General features: G+C 35.4%; 1 protein-coding gene and 1 long non-coding RNA gene across 9 annotated transcripts in view; both read right to left on the bottom strand.

Moving 5' to 3' along the window:
• Positions 1–319: 319 nt before the first annotated feature.
• Positions 320–27,729, bottom strand: part of LOC139973273 (cell adhesion molecule CEACAM5-like) — a 178,505-nt gene continuing 151,095 nt past the window's right edge. Inside the window, exons 8-12 of one of the 8 annotated variants that reach the window (XM_071979833.1) lie at positions 6,248–6,538; positions 5,471–5,773; positions 4,955–5,005; positions 3,520–3,594; positions 327–2,830 (exon numbers count right to left, since the gene is read on the bottom strand). In XM_071979833.1, the coding sequence (XP_071835934.1) occupies positions 2,691–2,830; positions 3,520–3,594; positions 4,955–5,005; positions 5,471–5,773; positions 6,248–6,538 (860 nt within the window). In that variant the 3' untranslated portion in view covers positions 327–2,690. Of the gene's footprint in view, positions 2,831–3,519; positions 3,595–4,954; positions 5,006–5,470; positions 5,774–6,247; positions 6,539–12,303; positions 16,042–18,109; positions 18,140–27,729 lie in introns of those variants that run through there. The other 7 variants (XM_071979832.1, XM_071979837.1, XM_071979835.1 and 4 more) reach the window with 7 other exon arrangements.
• LOC139973278 (uncharacterized) lies at positions 8,622–11,833 on the bottom strand. Its single transcript, XR_011795179.1, has 3 exons — positions 11,631–11,833; positions 10,210–10,305; positions 8,622–8,881 (listed from the first exon to the last, which is right to left on the bottom strand). It is a non-coding gene; the product is annotated as an uncharacterized lncRNA (long non-coding RNA).

Below are 27,729 nucleotides of genomic sequence, written 5' to 3'. Positions count from 1 at the left end.
AGAATTTCATTAATGATATTCCAGGTATTCTTCGAATTATTTCTAGCATCATAAAACTTGTTATTAAAATATAATCTCTTAGAGAATCTAATAACATGATTAAGCTTATTACGATAGGTATTATAAGAAGTCTTATAACTTTCTGTCGAATTCTTAATGTAACGTTTGAACAATTTATTTTTCCTTTGAATAGAGGTTAGTATACCCTTTGTGATCCAAGGATGTTTCTTTTTACCTCTTTTAGTTATTTGAATTTGTTAAGGTTAACGTTTAATTTGTTAAGGTTAACGGTTAATTATAAAAATTGTTAAGGTTAACGTCCTTAAATTGCGACTTTATTTTTCCAAGCAAGGTAGTCACGGTCCTTCCTACTGGTTTAGCGGTATGTCTCAATGCCTCTATTAAAGCAACCTGTAGCGGCGTAATTTGACACCGCTACTCTTTCCGTCAATTGTTAGCGCCCTCAATTACCCCTGTGGTATCGCTAGTTCGAACTAAGACCACTCCGACTTTCGACTTCGACCGCTCAACACGACGAGCTACCAACGACGTTAATCGCTGCATTAATCGCCTTATATTTACTTAATCGCCTACATTAATCGCCTTATATTTACTTTCGATCGGATAATTCTTATTAACTTGAGAAACGTTCATATCCGACCGCTTGAGATATATTTTATTGGAACCGCATTCCTTCATTTCGTTATATTAACTTTTCGTATTTTTGTGAAGGATCTAAACATAACTTTTTATTATGGATGGATCCGATATTTTCTATTAAGTTATTTCGCAACGGACCGACCCAGTGGACCGGAGTTATTTTTTGCTGTGCTAGACGAACAGTGGTGAGTAATAATTTCGTTTAAATTTGTTACCACCAAAAACCTTTGCTGAAGCGTCCTCCTGGAGTCTTGCTACATGACCGAAAAAACTCAATCTTCTATGTGCGACTATGGATGACCAAGGTGGTTGGTTGGTTTCATTGTATAGCTCATCGTTTGATAACCAGTTGTTATTTTTCCATCTAATGTTGAGAATTACGAAGTAGTCTCCTTTGAAAGGTGTCAATGTTGTAATCAATATCCTTCGTTGTGCCCCACAGTTCGCAATTGTACAAAAAAAAAACTCTTTAATAAAGCCTCGAAAATCCTATACTTAATGTTTCGGCTTATGTTTTTGCTTTTGAAAATACTTAACAGTGTGTTGAAAGCACCGTTGGTTATACCAATAGAAGTCATTATGGTACAAGAAATATTACAATATTTATCGCACGTTGTCACGAAAGTCAAAATAAATGTCGTTGACTATGTCAACAAGAGAAATTAGGTTGAACAATGCATCAAATGCAGTTGCTGAATATTTGCCTTCTGGGAAGATGTATACATGCATCATATCGTTACTGAACATCTTTAGTTGTTGCCGAGGTTTCCTTTTTAACTGTTAACGTTCGTGATTCAGAAGCATATTTTCAATGTCACAAGCGTTAGCCATGTGCACTTACTAACCAGGTTATTGCTGTTGGTGTGTTATTCGACTTTATCAGGCGCGTAGCCAAGGGGGGGAGGGTCATATTTTTTGTATTTTTCCACGATATCGTTAGTAATTTCAAAAGAGAAAATGCTAAAATTCAACTTGAGACATTTTCAGCCAAGATTTTCTTGTACGCTTCGCGCCAACTCATGGTAGCGCTACACTTAGATAGTTTATAATTCAGAATCTACGGCTCTGATAGTTTGTCTACAGGTTCGCCCCTCCCTTGGCAAATTCCTGGCTACGCGCCTGGACTTTATACTAACCATCGCAAACTTGCTACTTCGGCAACAACAAAACTTATTAATTGTTATCTTGAATTTCGCTAGAATTAAAAATGTACGGCCCCATATACGGCGAAATATATATGCAAAGCTAACCCTTGTTAATCTAAATAAAATAAAACTGTTAGCAAACTGCTTATCCACTAGAGAGCCTGTGTTGGAGAATGTGTATATACGTATATATATGTATAAGTTGGCCTGACGTGTCGATCCTAGCAAGATCTTCTTCAAAGGCTAAATGACAAGTAACAGTAACAGAAGGGAAAAAACACGCACAGAATACAGTCAGCTAGTTGATGAGCATGGTGAACACAAAAAGGTGGACGTAAGGGGATTACGTGGACAAGGGATGGAGAGACGAAAGAAGAAACCAACGGGAGAGAGGAGAGGTAGGAGATAAAAAGTGGATCGAGGGACAAAGAGATGAATAAGTGAAAGGGTAGGAAATAAACTGGAGAAGGACAAAGACAGAAAGGTGTGGAGAAAAAAAGGGTGGAAGAGAGCTATGAGAAGAGGAGTATGGGGGGGGGGGGCAAGAGGAGAACTTGTCGTTTAGCCTTTGAAGAAGATAATTGTTTTATCATTATTGTTTAAATTATTTGAAATGTTCCGTCTTTCACTAGACTGAATATTTCATCGAGCTTGAAAGAAAAAGACACCACTGAGCAAATGAAATATATATAGTGCCTGGATGTTGATTTTTCCTTAAGTCATTAGTACGGTACAGCTTCGTTTCCTCGGTAAATGTGAGGTGTTGATGTATACAGTTGCAAACAAGGCAAAGTTTCTTTTAACGCTGCCCTTGAAAATTTGTTGCTATAATATGGGATACTTCATGACGAGACTAAAGTAAACTTTTGAAAGCCAGATTTTTGGTTACTTCTTCGTTGTTTTCCTTTTTTTCACCTGATTTGTGGAAGGTTGCTCAATTATGATTACTACTAAGACGACGACGACGACGACGGCGAAGACGGCGACGGCGACGACGCCGACTGCGAAAATCCATTTCCAATCCTCTGTTGATAAAATACAACGAATCAGTTACAGAAAATGTTTCCACAATATATCTTATTAAGTTAAAATGACAAGATACACATAGAACACCACGTTTGATATAGTTATACCGATGATCCACAACCAATGGGACCTGCCGATGGGGCGCGGGTCGTTACAGAAATCGCTGAAAATGTCAACATTAGTTTAGACTTTACCGAATGCCAACAGAAAACAAATATTAAGTACATTGTATACAGCGCGCGATCGTGATAACCAATCGGTCGTGACCGAATGCTAAAACATTTGGCTGGTTCTTGGCCAGAAAAGGTTGCGGACCGCTGGATTACATTAAATATTGGACTGTTTATCACATGATATATGTGGAAACATATCGAATATCTAACATAGGCCTATCATTTCTTTACATGATACAGGTTAATATTATTTAAGAAATCTAGGTGCAAGTGTTGCTATAGGCCTTTGATTTGACTAGTGTTATGATTACGTATTTATGCCTACTTATATAAGACATAAATTATAGTCTTAATATGCCTCAGAATGAACCATTTGACTTTCAACTTTTCACTTTTTCTTCCGGAGGAGGAACCCCAGCCCCAGCCCAACTTCATCGAACATCATTACCTTAAAAGTAGAGCATTATATAACTGATGCATATTTAAAATTGGTATAAGGTCATATTTGATCTTACCTGGTTTGGTAGTTTCCGTTGCGTATGCTGTAGTAAATTTGGGCTCTGTGGTCACACTGCGTGAATTATCAGTCTCTGCAATTATAAGTGATGACGGATTGTAATGAGAACTTACTATTTAACTAACATTAAAAACAGTAAACTTTTTTTTCGATTCTCTGTTGTAAAATTATCTGTGATGCTATGTTTTATTTTGCGTCTTTTGAACACGAATATAAAGCAAACAGTTGGTAACTCACTGGCAAAATGTTATCAACTCCGTTATTACCACCATCATTTAGTAGACACCAAATTATATATATATATATATATATATATATATATATATATATATATATATATATATATATCTACACAGTGATGTTTGAACTTTTTTTAATATAATATTAATTAATATATATATATATATATATATATAAATATATATATATATATATATATATATATATATATATATATATATATATAACAAGGAAGGATCAGGACTGCAAGAGGAGTGCTCTATGCTATAAAAGCAGAGCCTAAACATATAAGTAAATGCCTTGGTAAGTACAGCTGTTACTCGGAGTTTCACGCCCTTAGGGTGGCGATCGTCAGACAACTCAACAAATACTCGCTGCGCGGATATATCCGTTATTACCATCATCATTTAGTAGACACCAAATTATATATATATATATATATATATATATATATATATATATATATATATATATATTAATTAATATTATATTAAAAAAAGTTCAAACACCACTGTGTAGATATATATTATATATATATATATATATATATATATATATATATATATATAATATATATATATATATATATATATATATATATATATATATATATATATATATATCTATATCTACACAGTGGTGTTTGAACTTTTTTTTAAAACTTTTCAAGACATAGGAATGCACATTTGCAGATGAAGCTGTGAATATTGAGTCTGATATTGTATAACACAATTTCAAGAGGGTCCAGTGTCACATCACATGTTTTCCCAACTGGGATGAGGCACTAACAAATATGCTCATACGTCGTTCAATAAACAAGTCAAGTAACATTCATAAGGGGATGTACACGCATTAATTTAAGCGAATTGAGAATTTACTATCTATGGTGTTAAGGATGATCGCAATTTACTGAAGTGAAAGTTACTCTTACCAGAGAGTTACTAAATGTCAATCAAGTTCTAAAAGGAATGAGTTCTTTCACTCTGTCAGAGCTAACTTTGGACAGAACAGAAGTCTGGAATTTTCCAGGTTATATAATGATCTTCCTGAACACTCTTGAAAATTGAAGATTAGAGTATATAACCAAAAAAAAGACACTATTAGTAAATACATTTACCTGTTCTTGAAATATCTATTTCATACAGCGTGAACCTAAATATATTTTAATTGTAGACACTGCTTCTGGTTCTTACCTGGATTGGTAGATGCCGTTCCATTTGACCAACAGCTTGTTACTCCTGCCCCTTCAAACACATGTGGATAAACAAAATGTTTTCATTCGTGAGTTATTAAAATCGGTAACATTTATATGGAATATGCAATCTTCATAACAAACAATGAGAAGTCCCTCTTTGGGAGTGTTCAGGATGATCAAATTATACTTGTACTGAAAGCCACTCTGTCTTAGCAGAGAGGGAATTCATGCCAATTTAGCTGTAAATGGATTTACAGCTTTCACTCTATCAGTTAAATTTGCTAGCATTTACTCTGTGGTGAGCAACTAAGTGCAAGGGTGTCTTCCATTGGTCGACAACTAAATCCTGTATTTTCGATTATTCGTTTATACTCTACTTTGGAAGTGGTGCATTTACTTTCAGATTATAGTGATTTATTTCTTAATTAAGGTTCAATGATTTTATGTTTATATGACGGCGTGCTTGGTACTATTTAGTACATGGATGTAAAGTATGAACTTCGTAAGCACTCACCGATAACAGAAAACGTGATTCTGTATTCCATTATTTGGTGTTCGCCGCCATATCGGATGACTTTATACTCCCGTTCATGTTTGAGCTGTACATTCTTAATGACAAGGGATCCATTTTGTGAGACGTCATATTCGTTACTGTCGTAACCTTTTCCTGATTTAACTCCGTTCTCTAATCTAATAATTGATGTATGGTCGATAGTATCATCATACCAATAAAAATCTCCATAACCTGGCTCGAAGTTACAATTAATTATGCCTTCTTTTCCGCAGTAGCCATATTGACTACCCCAGCAACCATTCTCTGCAAAAAAGACGGAAAAGAAAAGAGTAAGGGTAAGAAATATATATATATATATATATATATATATATATATAAAAATATATATATATTAATATAAATTAATATATATATATATATATATTTATATATATATATATATATATATATATATATATATATATATATATATATGTGTGTGTGTGTGTGTATATATAGTAAATTGTCATGTCAACTACAAATAACACTGTTATTTAGTTGTACATATTTATATTGTTTCCTTGGTTTCATCAAACGAACATATCATATGTTAGAAATAAAAAAATATTTAATGACTCGTTCAGATCAGGACTAGAAGTAAGGATGAAGTGGGCTTGGATTTTCAACATTTAGTACTAAATTGATTTTGTTTGTCTGGATAATGGAAAATCATTTGTCATAAACTATACACCGAATCTTTAAAAAGGAATTAAATATGAGACTGCATTCATCACCTACCTAGCTTAAATTCCACGCGATGAACAGTTGAGATATTATTGGCATCAATTAAAATCACTCTGTAGTGGGCTTCGTTTTCTTTAGTAACACGACGTATGACGAGAGATCCATTCTGTTTTACGCTGTACTTCTCGTTCTCGTAGCCCGGACCAAAGATGTAGGATCCTTCCATTTGAATCAGTGGTTTATCCTGTTCCAAATACCACGAAACCTTAATGAAATTTGGCTTAAAGTGGCAAATTATATTTCCCTTTTCTTCAAAGAAGCCACTCTGTTGAGTTGGACAATGTTCTGTTAGATATGAATAAGATACCATTAACAGTGAGTCCCATCTCTCTTGATCCAATAATGAAGCTAATAAAGATCAAGACATGAAGTTGCGATCCGGGTTGCTTGAAAACTGGGCAGTACAGGAACCATTACAAAACGTATACGCTACAACTAAACTCTGTAAGTGAAACGCTTTGGAAAGTTCCTACTATATCGAATAAAATAGCAGGTTTAAAGCAAACGGCATCGTTTCAATCTGTTCCAATATTGTATTATATTTTAAAGAATTGTCGTGAAACTTTTCAGGTCGATAATGGTACACTAATTGCATTATTTTATTTTGTAGCACGTGCTATGGTACCATCAAGTAAGGCATTGCTCACATGTGTGTGTATTTTCTGCAGTGTTAACATGCCTACTGAATATGTTCTATGCTATTTTTGTAACATAAATAATTGAATTTCATCTCATTCGAATATAAACGTCCTATTTTGATTAGTTTACCTTGCTAACACGGTGAGTCTCATACTAAATTTAACTTTCAAAAAGGGGTTTCCTTGTGAACTAAAAGGCACAAACTGTGTTCAAATTACAAGTTCACATTTAATTAGCTGTTACCACTGATGAAAGTAAGGCATACGTTACGGAACAGATTCCTCCCAGATGAATGTGTAAAGCCCGCGAGACATCAAATACTTTCATTGCAATTAGTATAACAGCATGCATGGTTTACAGTTATCAGAATTGTTTTTTTTTTACCTAGAAAGCATTTTCTAATATATTATCCTCACCTTCTCCCGGTTTGTGATAGCACTATTGTCCTGCACTAAACATGAAATAAGGTAACCATAACTATATTTGAACAAAAAAGAACTTCAATTTAGTCTCAACATTTTAAGATTAACGTAAGCACACGAGGTATACTGTAAATACAGTTTACGTTATAGATTATGTTGAATTATGCAAGGCTGTTAAAGCTTAGCAATACCGTTTTACGAAAATAATGTAGCAGGTTGGCAACTCAACTATAACAAACAAAAAAACAATGGAGAACTCCGTAATATTCGTAGATCCAAATATAACAGCGACGGTTATATACTGCTGTTCATTTATGAACTCAATAGTATTTATGACATTATTGCCCTGTACTAAACATGAAATAGGGTAACCATAACTATATTTGAACAAAAAAGAACTTCAATTTAGTCTTAACATTTCAAGATCAACGTAAGCACACGAGGTTTACTGTAAATACAGTTTACGTTATAGATTATGTTGAATTATGCAAGGCTGTTAAAGCTACATAAATTTTCTTTCTTAGCAATACCGTTTACGAAAATAATGCAACGGGTTGGCAACTCACCTATAACAAAAAATACAATGGAGAACACCGTTATTTTCGTAGATCCAAATATAGCAGCGACGGTTATATACTGCTGTTCATTTATGAACTCAATAGTGTTTATGACAAGGGATCCATTTTGTAATACGTCATATTTGCCACTATCGTAGCCTCTTCCACTTTTGGTATCATGCTCTAATCTAATCAAAGGGTCTCGCGTGCTAGTTTCATCAAACCAAATTATCGTTTGAAAATTAGGCCTGAAGTAGCAGCTGATCATTCCTTCTTCCCCATAAAGACCACTCACTTGAGGCGGACAATAGTTATCTGTAATATAAAAGAAAGTCGAACACATAATTCAAGATTATAAAGGGAATATCGGTCGCTTGTACAGCATGACATGAATATAAAAATAAATATGTTCATAGAAATAGTAAAAAAGAAAACAAAAACAATTTGTGGACAGTACAATTCGAGAAACAAGAACGAGTGTGCTCCACGATCTTGAAAAACATAAATATGTATAGACTTTTGGCTGGCATGGTGATTGTAATGAGCTTGAAAATCCAGAACAGCGAAAAACTTCCAACCTCCACTGGGATTCGAACGATATATAATGAGTTGACAAATCCAGAACAGGGAATATATATATATATATATATATATATATATATATATATATATATATATATATATATATATATATATATATTTATATATATAGCACATACCAACGACAGTAAATGTAACCAGGAAATTGCGTAATTCCGAGTCTAGTGAGATGACTTTATACTCCTGTTCATGTTTGAGCTGTACATTCTTAATAACAAGGGATCCATTTTGTAGTACATCATATTCGTTACTATCGTAACCTCGTCCTGATTTTACTCCGCTCTCTAATCGTATTAATGGTTCCTCGTCGGTTTCTTCATACCAATAAACACCATAGTCTGACTGGAAGCAGCAGTCAAGTATGGCTTCCTTCCCGTAGTAACCGCTTACGTGGTTCGAGCACATATCATCTGAAAAAAACAGTAACAGGGTAAGTTTAAAGGTCGTCACGGTTGCCTGTGGTATGTTTACTTTTTACATTATTCACTGGGCCTTAAATTGCAATATTTTTATTGTGAAACCACCTTTAAAGAAATTTTAATACGTTATCAATAGTATGTGAAAATAAAATATAAAATATTAAATAACACGTTGAGCAAAAATAGAATAATGTAAAAAATGTAACTAAAAACATCAATTCATTGTGATACAGGGACATTGTTTACCATCTTGTTTTACTAGTTGTCTAATGTGACTCCCCACTATGATCACTTTTAATTTTGAGTATCCGCAAACTTGTTAACAAACAAGTTACACCGTTGGTCATTCAGCCTCTGAAGAAGATCCTGCTAGGGTCGAAACGTAAGGCCCAGTTACTTTTACAGATTCAAGATACATCGTTATATGCTTGGCGGTTTAATGATATGACAGAGGAAGGTATGCTATACTGACTTATTTCTGCGAGGTTACTTCTGTTAATTTTGGTTTTCGTCTGACTGCATTGAATACACATGACAGATATGGCTGGTTTCCATAGCAAACAACGTTCACATATTTGTAATTCATATTACAATAATGCATATAACGGTAGAAACGAGCTCTTCACCCGCTTATTTACAAAATGGGATGCACTCCATCCTCTACACCACTGTTATACTATCCAGCTACCTCCAATGTATTAACCAAATGAAGCTCCATACAATTACATCGGCAAGATTACGATTTAATATTTTAACATAAAAACTATATTGTGAGGTAAAATGCCGAACAATTCGCAGGTTAACATTTCGATGAAACACTGAAATTCGTAAATTTTTTTCTCCAAAAAGTACTCAATCGTTTTCTGTTCTCTCACGTTATGCGTAAAAACAAGTTTCTTTGCAGTTTTTTGTTTCCCTCAACGGAATTCAAAGTAATTCGAATGGTACAATAGTTCAAATTTTCTAGTTCCTCATTCAAGTTGAACAAATATATGTCCATGAAATGTCAGACAGGACAAACATTTTTTTCTTTCGTTTTTGGCCTTTCATGAACATCTGTCTGCCCATTGCTACCTGTGTTTGTTTCTTGATCTACTCAACGGACGATTGTTACTTTATGAATTTCCTCATGCTTTTTCATACCTGTGCACTCAAACATTTCGACTCGAATTTTGCTATCAACTATGTGTTATGTTTAGCGGTTTGTTTACAGATCTATATACAACGTCAGATCAAGAAAGATATTTTGATGTAGACTTATGTAATAATTTCAATTTTGATTTGTCCAAGTTTTATTATACCTCAAATCTTATACTTACCATGTACTGAAGCACACGAAAGGCAGACAGAAATTAGCACATATGAAACTGATAAGGAACAGTTGAAGTATTTCATCTCGCCTGGTCTTTGCTTTCCTGGAGAGTGTCAACGTAAATATCGAACAGTTAGTGTAGATTCCTTTTATTTTTTCGGGTTAATGTGATTGCCTTATTTTTGTTACATATATCCTTCACACACTGTAAATGTGACCTACGTTTTACAGCAGGTTTCGATTTGAATTGTGGTTTGATTCCGAAAGGCACCCATGGGCCAGTTAAGTATGTATTCTGTTAAATAGGGGAACTTAAGATAATCACCTCTTTAATTAACGTGTAGTGTACTAAAAACAACGATAATAATTACTACAAAAGCCCATCACATTGATAAGAAACTTATCTGAATACCTCTCCAGAAACCCTTAGGCATTTATTGGAGAAAAGGATTATAACTATTTGTAGGTCTAGCGTAGGTTACATTACATGTTAGAATAACCAGAAATTTGAACAGTGATTCCTTACTACATTTTCCCGTAAATGAGATCATGTCATGTAAACCACATGCTGAGACGGTTCTTAAAACTGGATAAGTTGGATTAACATAATATGTATGAAGTTCATCCAAGATCTATAATTTTATAGGTATCGTGTTTATGATATCAATGAGTCGGATCCATGTATCAAGTATGAAATTCATCCAAACTTTACATTTGAATTGAGTTATTGTACCGGCAATTGTTAACGATATGAAAACGATTGAAAACGATATGGTTTTTTGTATCCAAATACCAAGCATGCTAATGATTGCTTTTGTAGTTATCACCTCTACAAGGGTTTTATACCATGACCTCTGGAAACATGATATAACATTCTCTACGATAAACAATAAATTCTTTGTACTCAAGGAGGTGGGTGCACATGCAAACTATTAAGTCCATTCCCCTTTTATTTCTTGAGTTATCGTGTTTATAATGTTTTCAGACTATTTCAGATCAGTATATCGCCGAAGAAAACATTAAGGTTCTTTAACAAACGCAAGCACACAAATGCAACAATCGCACATAAACACACGCATGCGCATTCACACATCATTTACGTCAACGTGATTCATTTTGCCTTTGTCAGGGTATCATACCCGATAGGTAACCGATCAATAGGTAACCGATACAATAGGTAACCGATCCCTTGGAGGCTAGGGATGGCGAAAATAAACTCAAGTCCAATACTTAACCAGTGAAAATAGGCCTATTCAGGCACATACAGTTCCCCGCTGATAATAACCACTCTTAGCTAATCTATCACGTTAACTCGGAACCGAGGCATAAACATATAAGGAGAGCAGCTGTAATGGAATGACATTGTGGCCTCAACAGTAACATATACGGCAGCCAGTAAAAACACAAAAAGTCAAAATAAGAACTTACCAAGTTAACTCCGAAATACATCGTATCAAGCAATGCTGCAATATCCTCTATGTTTAACTACAATTTTTTTTTTATAAATATCATCGTAATGCACCCAGGTGTCGTACAATGAAACTCAAAGTTCTGCTCCCCGTGTTGATGTATAATGCAACGCGCTATGCTGTTGTATTTAGCGTAAAGTTACTGTCATGATATATGTAGTGGGCAGCGTTATAACATAGGATCTAGTAGGTGCAAAGTCCAAATGCATGTATCGTCATGATCAGCATGTGTAAATAATATCAGCAATGGTTTCTCTTTATGAGATTACTAAATATGATAGATGGGTTTGTCTCACCCTATATGGTGTTGACAAGACACAGAAAAACAAAAGTCAACAACAACACGAACAAAGAACTTGAGGCTTCAGTTGATTTCAAGATAAATCGCGGGAAACAAGCAACAAAAAGAGAGATAGAAAAAAAGAGTATCATTAATGACAAAGAATTTGGAACACAAACTTTATGCCATAACATAACATACTGACATGAGATATAAAATATGAAAATGACATGACTAAACATGTTTCTACTATAAAAGAAATTAGGTTGGGAGATCACACAACAACAACAAGTAATACTATGACTGAAATCAAACTAGATCATCATGTATTCAATAATAATAATTATAATAATCATAATAACAATAATAGTCAAAAGGTCTATTTTGGCATGCCGATTTTTTTTTTTAGATGAGTGAGGGTCTGTCAAATTAAAGTGCGAAGCGCATGGTTTAAAGTTTCATTAGGTATGTAGCTAAAGGTGTTTCGCAGGTTACATTTCGGTTGATTTTTAATAAATTGTGGATTATTTAGTTTTTGCACTGGAGAAGAGAGTGGCTCTGGGAATAGGAATTTTGGGCATTGCTCGACACGGTAGACTAAAAGGGTCATCTATCTCCCCCTAATAGTTTTGCTCCAGAGAGAGCAACTCATATATTGTCGATACTGTTGATTTACTCTTTGTAACGATCGAGGTAATGGGGTATCCTACATCTCGCATCATGTATAGTTCCTGTTGGACCGTCCAGTAATCTAGGAGCTTTATAGAATGGTATTATAGTAGACAAGGGGGCCAAGCGGGATCTTATGATATTTTATTTGAGTATACTTTACTAGAGTATTCGGACGACAGTCATACTTTAAGTTGTAAACGGGCAGAGCCGACGAGGCATTCCACTGCATACCGATTTAGAGGGCCATTCGTGTTTTTGGAGTTTATTTTATTTTGTAGTCATTAAGAGTAATGTCACATTGTCAACACTAATTTATGATGTAAACATAGCTTACAATTTAACCTTGTTCGAGTTGGAGTTTTGCCTACCTGATTAGGGACCGAGCTACTGTAGATTATAGTTGGTTTAGATAAATGTTGAACACGAAAACTATGAAGTGAATCACATTAGCATAAAATATAGTCTACCTTTATTTTCATTCATTGAACAATGTACAATACACTCTGTCTGTTTCGAAAATTTTGATGTGTATTGGAAATATGGCATCTTTAATCTGTTTTAAATCTAATTTGCTTGTTTAGTAAATATTAGGAATGACTGTACGTTTGAGACAACCATATTAATTTTCAACCCATGGTATTGTTTTTGCAAGTCTCTTTGCGTTGCATAATCGGCTGAGAAGAGTCCTTGGCACAAGAGCAGGTGTATTAGCACTATTACCAATATGTTATTATATCACAATACAAGAGAATGCAAGTATCAAAAGTTACGTAATGTAATAATAAATATTAAACAACACATTTCGTTTTATTCTGCCATACACACAATTACATTCATCGTCGTATTATTTAACAGAGGGCGACATATCAGAACCGTATTAATAATCAGTACATATCAATATGTATGCAAAATACTACTTCTTATTTCTTAGTTCTTATTTATACTCACTGTAACATACAATAGCAATGTTGGTGGAGATTTGGTGGAGACATACACGTTTGTCATTGAAAAAAGTAATGACCTCACTAATATTTGATTATTTCAGCAAAACAAATATTATAGTTGAAAACGTTTTAAAGCGAATAAAATATATCATCGTAAGCAGCTTTGATCCCCTTCTTTGTTAGTTGGTTATGCTTTCTTATTTCTCAAGTGCATAATGAAGCCATCTAAATTCTCAATTACAGTTATGATGATGATGAATACGATAACGATGAGGTGGACGATGACGATTACAAAGGCAATGTTTTGTTTCACTAGGACAGTCGTATTTTCTCTATAACAATCTGAGCTGTCAATAAAATCGCAATTTTATGTTTATTTCTTTACAGCGCGTCTCCGCCAAACTCATTTGTCATGCGTGAGTGGCTAAGCCATCTGAACATGTTATACACGTTTAGCAAGCACTGTATGCAACTGTACATACAACGCGCGTGGACAAACGGCCACGTGTACAAGGATTTTACTTCCGTAGTGTCATAGAAAACGGCATATCCTGAATAGAAATTATTATATATAGAAAAATATAGCATTATCACATAATAGGAGTGGTGAGAAAACGTAGCGTAACTGTTCCTTGTTAGATGCTTAAGTAGTTCCGGAAATCATCGCATGCCCGAGTTGACTGAACTCATACAGCTATATAATCATACGCATATATGTTCTTTTTTTTTCTTCTTTTTTTTTCATTGGATCTGGTCCCTTTGGGGGAGTGTTTAAAAATCAAGAAAACAAAAAGGTTTGGATAGTTTAGTCTTCACTATCGCGAATACAGGGAGTTATGCATTATGTCGATTGAAGCCTTTTTGTCTAGACAAGAGCTGTTCAAAACTGCAACCCTGTTGTTTTCAACAGCAAAACCTGCTATAGAAAATCCTCCAGGCCCCTATGTACAACTTTTTTTCTTTCCCTAAAATTTAAGTTAATTCACAAGAAGACAGATGTAGAAACACAAAAACGAATGGATGTCATAGTAATACTGCTGCAGAAAAACGCACGATCTGCGTCAAATGTCACAAAACAAATACATATGAGATCAACAAAACCATGACAACGGTAGTGATAATGACAATGAAAACGTTAATGCATGGCAATGAAAGTGATCATGTGTTTCGTGCAACGAAAATGCTCCAAATATGTAGATACACCAGTGACTTAAAGAAAACTGTAATGGAGGATTCAGGGGTGGTACATGGGTAAATAAATACCTGCAGAATTGTTATTTAGACATAGCATCGAAACGTAACTTTAATACGAAAAATAATTTCATGAAAGAAAAGTAAGAATTTAAAGACTGATTACAAAAAAAATACTTAGCACAAGCTTTGTTTAGACTTCTTATTCTTCGGCTATCTTCAAGTCTCTACCTTGGACTTCAATATATTGTACATATATTGTATATATTAAAATGTTCATACAATTCTACTTTTACACCAGCTACAGCTGCGTATACGGCAACCAATATGTAAATCCATCTGATCCATCTGTTGTTAAACTTCAACATTTTAGTGACAGTTTAAGAAATTGTTATCACATATTATTGTTTAACTGGTTCTTTTCTGCATCTGCTATCTAAGTCTATACTTTGAATGATGACTCCAGGCGGACGGGTGTGTTTCTTTTTTTGAACGTGTATTAGAAATGCAACAAGTACAACAAGTCATGGGAAGAATATGTATGACTACTTATTCTTTCTATTCATTAACCACTGGAAACTGCTTATGATTATTTTAATTTCAGCCGCTACTCAAACATAAATATTCATCATTCCAATTTCAGAGCACGTTCTTTCATTTGTTTTTGAAAAAAAGAAAAGTTATGGACAAATCATCTATGTTGTGAACAGAATTGTGATTTTATCTTGTTTTGGTTCCAAAATAATTTCATAAAAATAGTAACAATAATAATATATGTATATATATATATATTTAATAGAGATGTACACTGGCCTAGACTACGTCGCAACATAACACTTTTTGGCTGAAGGTGTCATACTTAACTAATAACAACGAAAATTTGCCATGTAACAAGATTGCGTTGTACTAGTAAGTAACGGGAGTTAGGACATAACATTCAAGACTTATTACATTACAGAACTATAGTACAGAATTGCATTTAGACTGTTTAACAGATAAAACTTATCGAATACGAAAAGTATAAACTTGCATAAAAAAGATTTTGTTCCCATGAAAAATAGTAATTATGTTAACTTTGTACAAACATTTGAAACTTCTATCCCTAAAACTTCTCCTGATTGTCAGTTGCTGTCATTACTTGCAATGGAATTCACTGGTTCCTTAAGGCGCCTTATTATTCTTGTCCATCCAACAACACAATGCAGTGAAACAAATGGAGCAAAGTATTGTTAACAAGAAACCTACGACAGCAAACCAAAGTCCTTTTCGACCACGTGACCCATCTGTTGGTAAAATGCGAAGAATCAGTTGCAGGAAATGTGAAATCGTAATACAAACCATTTACATATTGTGTTTCTATCGGTCTTAGCTATTTGCAATGGCTGCCCGACTTATCATAAGAGCTTAGCTTGTTAACCAGATACTTTGTCGCAAGGATGTTGGTTGGGATGATGCTCTAGCATCTGAAGATCTAACAAATTGGCTAGACTGGAAAAAGGAACTGTCGTTACTTGGAAACTTGAAATATTGATGATTATGAGGTGCTACTAATGAACTTCACCATTTCTCAGATGCCCCAGAGGAACCGTATGATTGTGTCACCTATTTGAAACCAATTAAATCAAATGGCAAAGTCCATTATGTCCAAATCACATTTGGCAACCGTGAAGGTTATGAACATCCCAAGTTTAGAATTATCTGCAGTAGTGTTAACTGTCAAAGTAGATGCAGTGATTCGAAGAGAAGAGGAAGTAAAAGATGGACTGAAGGTCCAGAATTCTTTAGTTTAGAGTCCAGAGTTAGATGGTCTCCACACTTACACAGAAATCATGATTTCTGAGTGCAAATTTGAATTATCCAATACAAATGTTAATAAAAATGTAGTAGATCGACTTTTGCATCTATGGTCTAAATGGTGCAGTTTGAAGAAAGATGTAGTTTGGTTTTGATGGTACTGGCAATATTTGAGAGGCAAGACTAAGAAAAGGTAAAACTTGAAAAGCTATATGAAACACTTTCAGTTTGTAAGCTAACAAGTAGCAGAGGAAAACATTCTGAAATATGTTAAGGATAAATCTTTCAGTAAAGATATGATTGGCAGATCAGCCAAGAAATCGATCCCTTTTTAAAGACTCGATTTTATTTCTTCAGCTTTTAGCTGACAAGGATACCTCTTCGAAACAACTGGGTTATGGGATGCATAATAGAAACATTTCCCTGTAAAAGATGGATTTGTTAGGACTATAAAACTGAAGACACATCATACAATCTTTAACATTCCAATCACGAAATGGGGTTTGCTAGAAGCTATTGAACAGGCTGAAAATAACAGTCAGTAGTATATTTGAGGTTTATGTTAAAGTAATTTTATGTAATCATATCGTATGTGCTCCACGAAGTGTAGTAGTAGGTAGTAGCATCTGTATCATGCCAATACATCACGAGCAGTTAAAGTCTTATCTACAAATGTTAGCAACTTAAAGAAGCACTTCCTTAAATTAAGTGTTCAAGTGATGGATATTAATACTAATATCACATACTTTTCGTAAGGATTTGATTTGCAAATAAAAAGCGGTGTCGCTTTTTAAGTTTTTTGTTACTAAAGAGATTTTGATGTATTGCCGTATAGCCAGAGAGTGTTGTCACTCAAGATAGAATACACATATTTAGCGTGATGGAGTCTAGAGAATTACTACCCAACGTTTCCGATCTTTCCTTTTACGATCGCTTTTCGTTTTACTTTTGGCAGCTTATGTGTAAATTGTCCTATCAAATACCCAATACAATCACTTATCACGTTTGATGACGAATAGAACGAATTTGTGCTACATGTTTCCTTGGTTTCGCTTTTGGCAACGACCACAACTCTCTCAAGCAATAAACTACTCAACATGATGATAAAGAATGCAAGAATTTATTTTAAGGATTGAATGATTATAACAATTGTAAATAAAACGAATTTGTTCCACATGTTTCTTTGGTGTTCTCAACAGTTTTGGTAACGCCTTAACCTCCGAAAAGAAATATATTACTCAACATGATGGGAAAGAATGCAAGCAATTCTTTTTAAGGAACGAACATTTAACCTTTTATTATAAATGATATTATTTCTGCTACAGTAAGAGAAATTACCTGAATTCATTGGAAGTTAGTGGAGTAACGATATTCTAATTATGCATATAATATTAATTATGATTTCGGAAAAATAAAACTAAAAAACTAAAAATAAATCTCAGTCGCCGTTTAGAGGCCTGTAATGACATCACTAATATTTTTTCATAATTTAAAAGAAGAGCGATCAATAAATTGATATAAATTCCAAATTCGGTATAAGTTCATATTTCTTCTTACCTAGTTTATCATTCGATGAGTGCTCCATCTCTGTAATTAAGGGTGTATAGGCGTATAGCAATGAACATTTATTATATTGCTTAACATTTCATTAAGTACGTAATTTCGTTTCGAGTTTTTAAAATGATTTGTGAGTATATGTTTATTTTGCGCCTTTCGCACACGAACACGCTGTATACGGTAAATCACATCATATATATTGTGGAAATTCTGCAACTTGTCTTTACGTACAGTGCATAAACCGGTCTTGTTGCTCAGTTATCCAACTATCCTTAACTTAATCGACAGATGGTAATAGATCAAGATATCAACCATGCAAGGACGTTCATTTCTGTGAAAGAACTACAGGAGACAAGGCTTTACTCTTCCGTTGATGGTGAACCTACAAGAACTTTAACAAATCTTTACTGAAAGATATGTTTCACATGGTAATCTAAAAGCAGGAACCGTACATTCAACAATTGACCCAACTGTTAACCCAACCATCTGGCAACGTTTGCCCCCAAAATATGTAACAGGCAAAATATTGGCTCAGCATTGCAACCAATTGTGTGCCCAACTTTTCCCTAAAAGAAGTCGCCATACAGCACTCAGTGGCCCAACATTTCAAATCAATTTTGACAATGTTGGCCCAACATCTTTATGCTATATGGGACTAGCATACACCTGTATATATATATATATATATATATATATATATATATTTATATATATATATAAATATATATATAAATATATATATATATATATTTATATATATATATTTATATATATATAAATATATATATATATAAATATATATATATATATATATATATATATATATATATATATATATATTTATATAAATAAATATATATATATAGGAATAACGGAAAAACTGTAAAACAACTATGCTGCGTTTAGAGAAAGGCTGGATCTCGAGTGAGATACAACCAATGTTTGGTTTTTGCAGAGCTTTCGAGCAAAACTAGCTCTTCTTCAGTGCATGATCACCGAAATTGACAAGGAGTAGCAGGAATTGAAACTATTTTATAGAGATGATGCCGGCATGGTTGTAAAGGCAAAGCGACTTACTGATTTCTGCTGAATTGAGCAGAAGTTTTAGAAATTCGGATTATTTTAATCTGCGTCGGATTATTTAATCCGATTCCGTCGTAATTGTAAAGGAATTGTTTTGGTTTATCTGGGACGGCAAATCGTTTCTGATGTTTAAACCGAATGGTGCCGTGGTCTTTAGGTATAGTTCCCAGAAATTTTCTTTCGCTCTCCTAGATTTATCTGTCCAAGAATCGTTCTGGTCAATGGCAATAACACGCAAATTCTCAATTGAATGATTTTGGAGATTGAAGTGATTTGCAACAGGTTGGTAGATCTTTTTTGTTTTGATCGCCGATCTATGTTGTGTCATTCTCATTCTAAGAGTGTTTTTTGACTCTCCAATGTATTGTAAGTTACAAATATTGCAGTAGATGAGGTAAATGGTATTTTTGGATAGGCAGTTAATTTTGTGCCGAATTTGGAACGTGCGTTTGGTTTGGTTGCTCTGAAAGGCCCCGGTCGAATCGACAAGTAAGCACGTTTTGCAATTTTGTGTACAGGGCGATGATCCTGTAGTTATATATATATATATATAACTACAGGATATATATATATATATATATATATATAACTACAGGATATATATATATATATATATATATATATATATATATATATATATATATATATATATATATATATCCTTACCTACTTTGGTAGATTGTAAAATACTGGTCACTTCACTTGGTAACGTGCCACCGCTGTTTGAAGTCGTCGGACCTTTCGGTTTAAATGGACACGCAAATAAAAAGTATGTATTTATATGTGACAGGTAATTAAAGGCAAGTAACATTATTATGGGTTGTACACACCATATGTTACGAAGAAGTGTTCGAGATGATCTCAATATACTAAAGAAGTTGAAGTCGCTCTTATCAGGGGGATGACTTCATGTCTAACAAAAGTGAATGATTTCACTCTTTCAGAGCTAATTTTACTCAGAAAAGCTTATAGTGGTCACCCTGAACACTCTTTAATATTATTTCCCATTACTGTGAATAATATATTATAGGCAATATGTTGGCCCGCTTTAAATGACTGCTGGCCTAACAATTCGCCTAGGAGCACCAACACCTTGGCACAACATTTTGGCAATTAAAGTTGACTATGTTGGCCGAACGGTTTTTTGATATTTCGGACCAGCATACAGACGTCTCTTTAGATGACCCGATCCATTAATTGGTACTTTCAAAGGATTAGTTTAAAAGTCTAAGAACTTATTAAATAACTATACTTTCAATCAGGCAGAAGTTCAATTTTTACTTTACTGTTTTGGTCGATTTCGCTTTACATGGACATGGGAATAAAAACATTGTATTTAAGCTTGAATGGCACATAAAGACAAGTAACAATCATAGAGGATGTACACAACATAATTTCGAGAAATGAGAATTTGTTGGTGTGTTCAAGATGATTATTACTGACTTAAGAAGTTAAAGTCACTCTTATCAAAGAATGACTTCATTCTTAATAATGTCTAACAAGAGTGAGTGATTTCACTCTATCAGAGTTAAGTTTACTCAGAACAGCTTATAGTGATAACCCTGAACACTCTTAAAGATTGAATTCTCATTACTTGCTAAGTCTTGCTTAAATTACGTGTTTTGGAGATCATTTTGTATTACTTTGTGTGGTGTTAAATTAATTCATGCGATTCTTAACACCATTCTGATCATGGATGCACAGTTTATTTGAACTTGACAATTACTCACCAATGACAAAAAAGTCAACACGCAAGTCAACTTCGGATTCATTGAAAAGAAATGTGACTTGGTACGATTGGTTATGTTCGTACTGTACATTCCTGATAACAAGGGATCCATTTTGTAATATGTCGTATTCACTGCTATTGAAACCAGATCCACTTTTAGTTCCGGACTCCATTCTTATAAATGGAGGATATTTCTCGTCAGTTCCATTATACCAATATACTTTGTCTATGTCTTGATCGATCTTGCAACTAATGATGCCCTTTTTTCCGAGGTAGCCATGCTGGGTAGATGCGCAATGATTCTCTGCAAACACTGAGATTTTAAATTTTAGATAAGAAATACATTGAAATATAGTGAGAAGCGAGGAAAACGACAACGATTATTGCAGAGCAAGTTAGAAATTCAGTTCTATTAAATTGGTAGGCACACCCGACATTTACTGCTTTTAAGATGGCATCACAAAATGTGAAATTGCACCAAGGATTGAATGTGAGAGAAATCACGGTTCATGAGATCCATATAATCTACTTCTTACCGTTTCCCGCAGCTGCTTAATCTGTTAATAGCTGTTCACATATATCTAAGATATTTCTTCATAAGTCAACGGCTCCGCCGAAGAGAAATGCGAAGAAAATAAATGCAGAACGAAGGCCTTTTTTCTTTTCGCCTCCCCTTTTCTATGGTGACAGGAATGCAAACATGTTCGAACTAAAGGACTCACAATGTGACTGGAAATACAGATGGTTGCATAAGAGAAAAGATCCATCGATGAAAGCAACAGGATGTTGAGTAAACCCACTGAGCAGTATAGTACAGTACCGGGGGACAAGCTATTCCACAAAGCCCTTCCAAATGGCCGGGATGTGTCCCATAGATTTGCTTTGACTCACAAGTAATCTTTAACTCGTTGAACATAATGTCATGAGTATATTTCATGTAATTTGTAAGCTTCTTAATATTGATTTATTGTATCAACGGGAACGTGGCTACTCGTGTATTCTCATGCCTTAAATCTAAATAAATTATATTTAAAAAATTGTTTTTTTTACTCTTGACCTACATTCAATTGTTCTAGAACAATTACACGTTAGCCACACATTTTCTAATTCTAGACGCACTTGTTCAATTTATAGACGCACTTGTTCAAATTATAGACGCACATGCTCAATGTCTAGACGGTATCCGTTGTTTACACTTGGATATTTCTTGGCCGTACTTTGAATTGGCACTAAATTTATATTTTAGTAGGTGTGTTGTTGTTCGACATATCCCATCATTGTAATTCGGTATCGAGTCTATAAGCTCTGATTTGAATTATCACTATAATAATAAGTTACATTGCTAGCGTTTTACATGTGGTGCAACTTACTTTACAATTGGTTAAACTTAATCAGTTTTACATCTTAATCACATTTATCTGAGGGAAGAAGAATGAGTAAATCTAATGAAATTAATTTGAACTTTTCATCGTTTACTTGGAGTGACGAACCGCAAATTTATAGTCTCCGCAGGCAAACACTTATTAAACCCCTTTTCGATGCTACTGGAGCACATTAAAAAAGTCATATGTAACATTATGTACAATGAACTTTTTGTCTGTGAGACATTTCCTTCAGACTTACCGTGGGATGACTGAATCGAGATAGTAAGTGTAAACACTACACTCCAGACCAAGTATTTCATAAAGCGTTGATTTCCCATACGGTACCTAAAAACAAATTAAAATCCAAAAGTAAAGTAGGGAAACAGAATTAAAATTCCATTGTTATGTGTGTGTATGTTGTCAGTGCTGTAGCACTCGGGTCCAGACTCTTCAACAATTGTATAGATAGATAGGTAATCTTTCAACGTTGCCATGGGAGTGGGGAAGTTATTAAGCATTGCGGCCCGCGAACTGGCTACATAAAAATCACTGTGGCTGCAAGATTGATTTCATGTAGATCATCAGCATTCTCTCGCAACAGTGCCCTAACAGGAGCAGTGTGCTTGTTCGCATAATTCATAATCTACGTAAAGTGAGAGTGTTTCTTTCAATTTTTGGAGCTGCAAAAAAAAAAAAGGCATTTAGCTGCGTATATACAGTGTCGTAGTTGCAAGCTGCTCATTGCTTGGGTTAGGGATGGGGAAGGCTGATGAAGGAAAGCAGTTGGAACCGCTTATTTCATAAGCGCATACTGCATTACATGTGTTTTGTAACCTACTGCTACGTCCAGAAATGCATGACACATTAAAAGAGCAGACGAGATTTTTTCTTTCAGTTTGGCAATTATACTTTCCAATTTCTGTTTCTTTATATGTTGCACTTATATAGACACATTACAATATTATCATGAAATCTCTTCGATAAATATTGGTAACACAATTCTTTTACATAAATTGGGAGATTTAATCATGTTTCTAATTTAAATTCTCGTTAATGTAGGCTATGTTTGCGACTAAGGCTCTTTACATATGTCGTGGTGTAAGCTTTTAACGTTCTCAACTAAGCCACTTCATCCCTTATCGGGTTTTCATATTCTCCAAAATAGTTCTAGATAATGCAGGCGTCACACTATCCCGAAATTGACACCGGATGGCCATACGAATATGGATTTTGAATTTCTCACGAAGATGGCCCGAACTTGATAGCAGCAGTCACACTGTCCCAAACTTGACACCAGATGGCCATACAAATATGGAACTTTGAATTTCGCACGAAGATGGCCCCGAACTTGGTCAACAGCCAATCAACAGCCGAAGCTGTGGAGGTGCTGAGGAGGTGCTGGGGCTGTATGTTCTCATGTTCTCCGGGGTGCATTAAAAGAAGCAATACTGCTGCCTTCTTTTTCCTGGTTGTCTCATCACCAAAGTATGCCATTCTGCAGAGACTGAATTGTAATTAATTGTGATTGTAGCTTTGGGAGTTACACACGCCTCTACTCTGTAGAGGGGCTTAGAACTGACTGAGGAAGATGCTCTGAGGCTGGCCTTTATATGTCCACGTTACCATGACACCTGGGAAAGGGTGAGGTACTCAAATTTGGCTGTCTTCGCCGACACCGTGGTCCCATCTCGATGTCATCGTACTATAATACGATGGCAACACGACGGCAGTGCGAGGGCTTTACGTAGTCGTGTTGCCTTCCTAAGACAATCGGGCAGCTTCTTGTTTCCTTCGTATTGTCTTCGTGAGGCGAAAATGCCCGATGGCACCGATGATCACGCGAAGTAAAAGCGAAGATGACAGGATTTGACAAGATGCCATCACGACTGCCTTACGAAGGGCAAAATGGACATGCGAATTCAACACGAAAATGGTCTTCTGGCAATATTTTGGGCATGCCAAAGATTTTTCCACCGCTCACGAAGTTGCTGCCGGAGCCTGAAAAACTCCACCAGCGGTCATACGATGGTTCAAGATGCCCTCACGAATGTCCCGATGTTTTACGATCAGAGCCAAATTTGAACATTTCCTTGATCGTGCGTCCATCTGGTGTTAATTTCGGGACAGTGTGACGCCTGCATAATTGTGAAATAGAACTTTATCATTTGATTGTATGGCACTGTTATGAGATCAAAGGATCCAGCTGAACGATCCAGCGACGTTGTGGAGTGCTTCACTAATCACGAGTGTGAGAGAGGGTTTCAAACACAGTCCAGCCCAATTTCCCATTTTGTTAATGACACAGTTCTTGAACCATTACATAATGTCTGCATCTTCCCGAACAATTGGTATTGAAATTCACCTTGATATTGCTTACATAGTAGACATGTTAGCAGTTCTAAGGCTTTAAATTTATTTTATCCCATCCTCCCTTTAAGTAGGCTGGGTGAAATGATGCATTTTGATATTCATTGGAGCCTATTATGGCTATCTAAGGTGTCACTGATAATGGGGTAACGGAGGTTGAACGGAACTACATATCAGGGGTAGGTGTGAACGTATGTGTTTGCGTGGGTGGATGTGTCTGTTACATCTACAGTTTTGTGTCAAAAACTCCTGCTAAACGGATGGACTGAGTTTCTTCATGCCCGCTAGGTAGAAGGATGCCTCATGGTGGGAATTTGAATCTGGATATGTACACAGCCAAGCCGGTTTGATGACCTGAATGTGTCGCATGTGGTATCAAAGGTATCAAACAAAAAAAATACTACAACCCAACAGACCAGAACAATTGAAGTTAACGAATCATCAGGTTGGATGTGTAATATATATATACTTGTATGCGTGCTCTACAATTTTGTGCCAAAAACTCCTTCTGAATGACTGACCCGATTTCTTTAAACTTAATAGGAAGGTACCACATGATGGAAACTTGTATCTCGCATACCGTCAGAACGAAAGCCCGAGGTCAAATGGAGTGAAAAATGATTTTGGTAAATATCCAAAGGGAAATACTGAAATACTGAATTGACATAAATCTTCAACCAGGTATAATTGGAAGTCCAGCTACTATCAAAATGTGAGATTGCAATAGTAACTGAGGTCAAACATCATCGACAGGTGAAAGGTTAGAGGAAAACTTACACCAAAACAATTTTTACGAACATCCAAGTCAAACCAAGATTTTGTAAAGTGTCGGACGCCCTTAATCGATGACTTCTTAAGAATAAAAAAGTACAACCAATTCATGCGCGCGTCTTTAATCGTAAACCTGTGGCAATTTAATGTCTTTGCAGCGTGTCGGTGTATAACCACTTAATGGTAAAGATAACTTGCGCGGGTACGCGGGGAGGATTCGTTTGACTTGGATGTTCCTTCCGTGAAACTGATTTTGCTGTATTTCTAAGATTTTGAGTTTTTCTTTCGTGGTACAGATGAGGAACCGTAAGGGTAGAATGAAACAAGAATTCAGGCACAATTAAGAAATTTGGATTAGGGGCTAGGGAACTATCCACATTTATATGTAATTACGATGTACCGTATCTGTTGTGCATAAAAAGTATTCCTTCTACATAAAAACAAATACAGTAAGACTTCAAGGTACCTAACGCCTTCGACGCTGTAACATATCTCTTACGTAGGACAAATACCCGGGCCCGTTTACGACCAACTTGGTAGAACAAGTCGGTATGAAAGTGATGGCTTATCGAAGTTTCTATAACATTCGAGGAAGGTTTACGGAAACATCGTTAAACGTTGGGCAGTCGGTCGACGAAAACATAATCGTCACGTCCCGAGTCTGTTAGAAAGCAACGTTATGACATGTCACATATATACAGTGTTCGATTTTTCCGGTATCGCATCGCAAAATGCGATCCAAAACGACAAACTTGCGAGACGTTTCCAAATCAGCATCGCACATTGTGCAGATTTGTGCGATACAAATTCCTAGTCAGATTTGGGAGCAAACACTCAAACCTTAACTTACGAACTGTCGATCACAATGTAGAAGTTATAATTTATTGAGTTTATACTCAATGTACAACTTATTCACTTGACCGTATAGCGAAAAAAAAACCCTGAAAATATAATATCCTACCATAGTTAAGTGTAAAGCAAATAGCCTAACCATCTCGGCGGTTACGGATGTCACGTAACTAAAAGATTCCCTGGCAACGTGCCAAAAAATGTTAACAAACAGGTGTTACACAGGGGATTAGCTCACAGTTGTTGGGAAGGTACCTGGGCAAATTCACAGCACATGTACCGTGGTACACTAGTTGGGTATAGGGTTAAACACTGCAGTTGTAAAAATGTACGCATAGTGCACGCTATTCATTGTTAGGCAGTCTAGAAACGGGGCTTTGCTGAACGTTGCTTGTTTCATAATATCGGAAGTTTTGTAAGTTGCACTTTTTAAAGATTGAAAGACAGATTACATCTCTTTTCTTTTTATAACATAATATAGCTACTTTAACTTGTCATTTAAAAATTTTCATCAGTTTCGTGACAATTTAAATAAAAAAAGTTGTCAGTATTTTGCATCCTCAACTGCGGATTTTTTCATCGCCAGAAATCGCAAAAAATGAGAATTTTCGGGGGCTTTCGCCCCCAGGATCCCCACGAGGGGTTCTACCCCATGACCCCACCATAGCCCTAAGACGGGCCCCTGGACACCACGCCTTTATGCTCGCACGTTACGCGTGCTAGGCAGGCGAACACCGGCGGGAAATCGGCAGTGTGTTAGCGGGAAATTGAACAAGGTTTTCCAACACTGCTGAACTGTGCAGTTACTGTATGCATCATGTTCAAGGTTTTCACGGAGGCCTTTGAGGAAATGAATGGTTAGTACAGTGATTATATGCTGCACTAATGCTGTGTGTAGGCCAAGGTTCACAAAGGTCATTGGTTATATTCGCGCGCCGTAGACGTGTTTTTAGATGTTACGGAGAGTCAGGTTTCCATGGATATTAATCGAAAATGAATCTGAGTTTAACTGACGCTAAAGAAATGGATCGTCTTGGGCAGATTAACAAATCATTGCAAGTATAAATAAGTACAGGTAGCTCTGCTGTTAAAAAGAAAAGTTCAATATCGGTTTGCTGTTATCGGCAATTAGGCAAAATTTTACCGATACCGATATGCTGCCGATATTGCAAATATCGGCCGATACCGATATTGAAAACGATTATCGTAGCAACACTAGTTTAAATAATAATAATAAACAAACATTTTCTAGTTAATACATTGATCGCCAACATTTGGTCCGTTTTGTGGTAATTTCAAAACTGCTATTCAATATTGGGGAACTGCTATGCAACAAAAATATTGTATAGCAATTGTCGAAATTTGTTGCTATGCAATTTTTTGGCCATAAGTCGAACACTGCATATATACAAATGCCAAAATGTCCCAACAGTACACGCATTTATACATGTCAAACT

The sequence above is a fragment of the Apostichopus japonicus genome, chromosome 9, assembly GCF_037975245.1.
Source record: "Apostichopus japonicus isolate 1M-3 chromosome 9, ASM3797524v1, whole genome shotgun sequence".
Classification (NCBI taxonomy): Eukaryota; Metazoa; Echinodermata; class Holothuroidea; order Aspidochirotida; family Stichopodidae; genus Apostichopus; species Apostichopus japonicus.
This window is presented reverse-complemented; position numbering and strand designations above follow the sequence as displayed.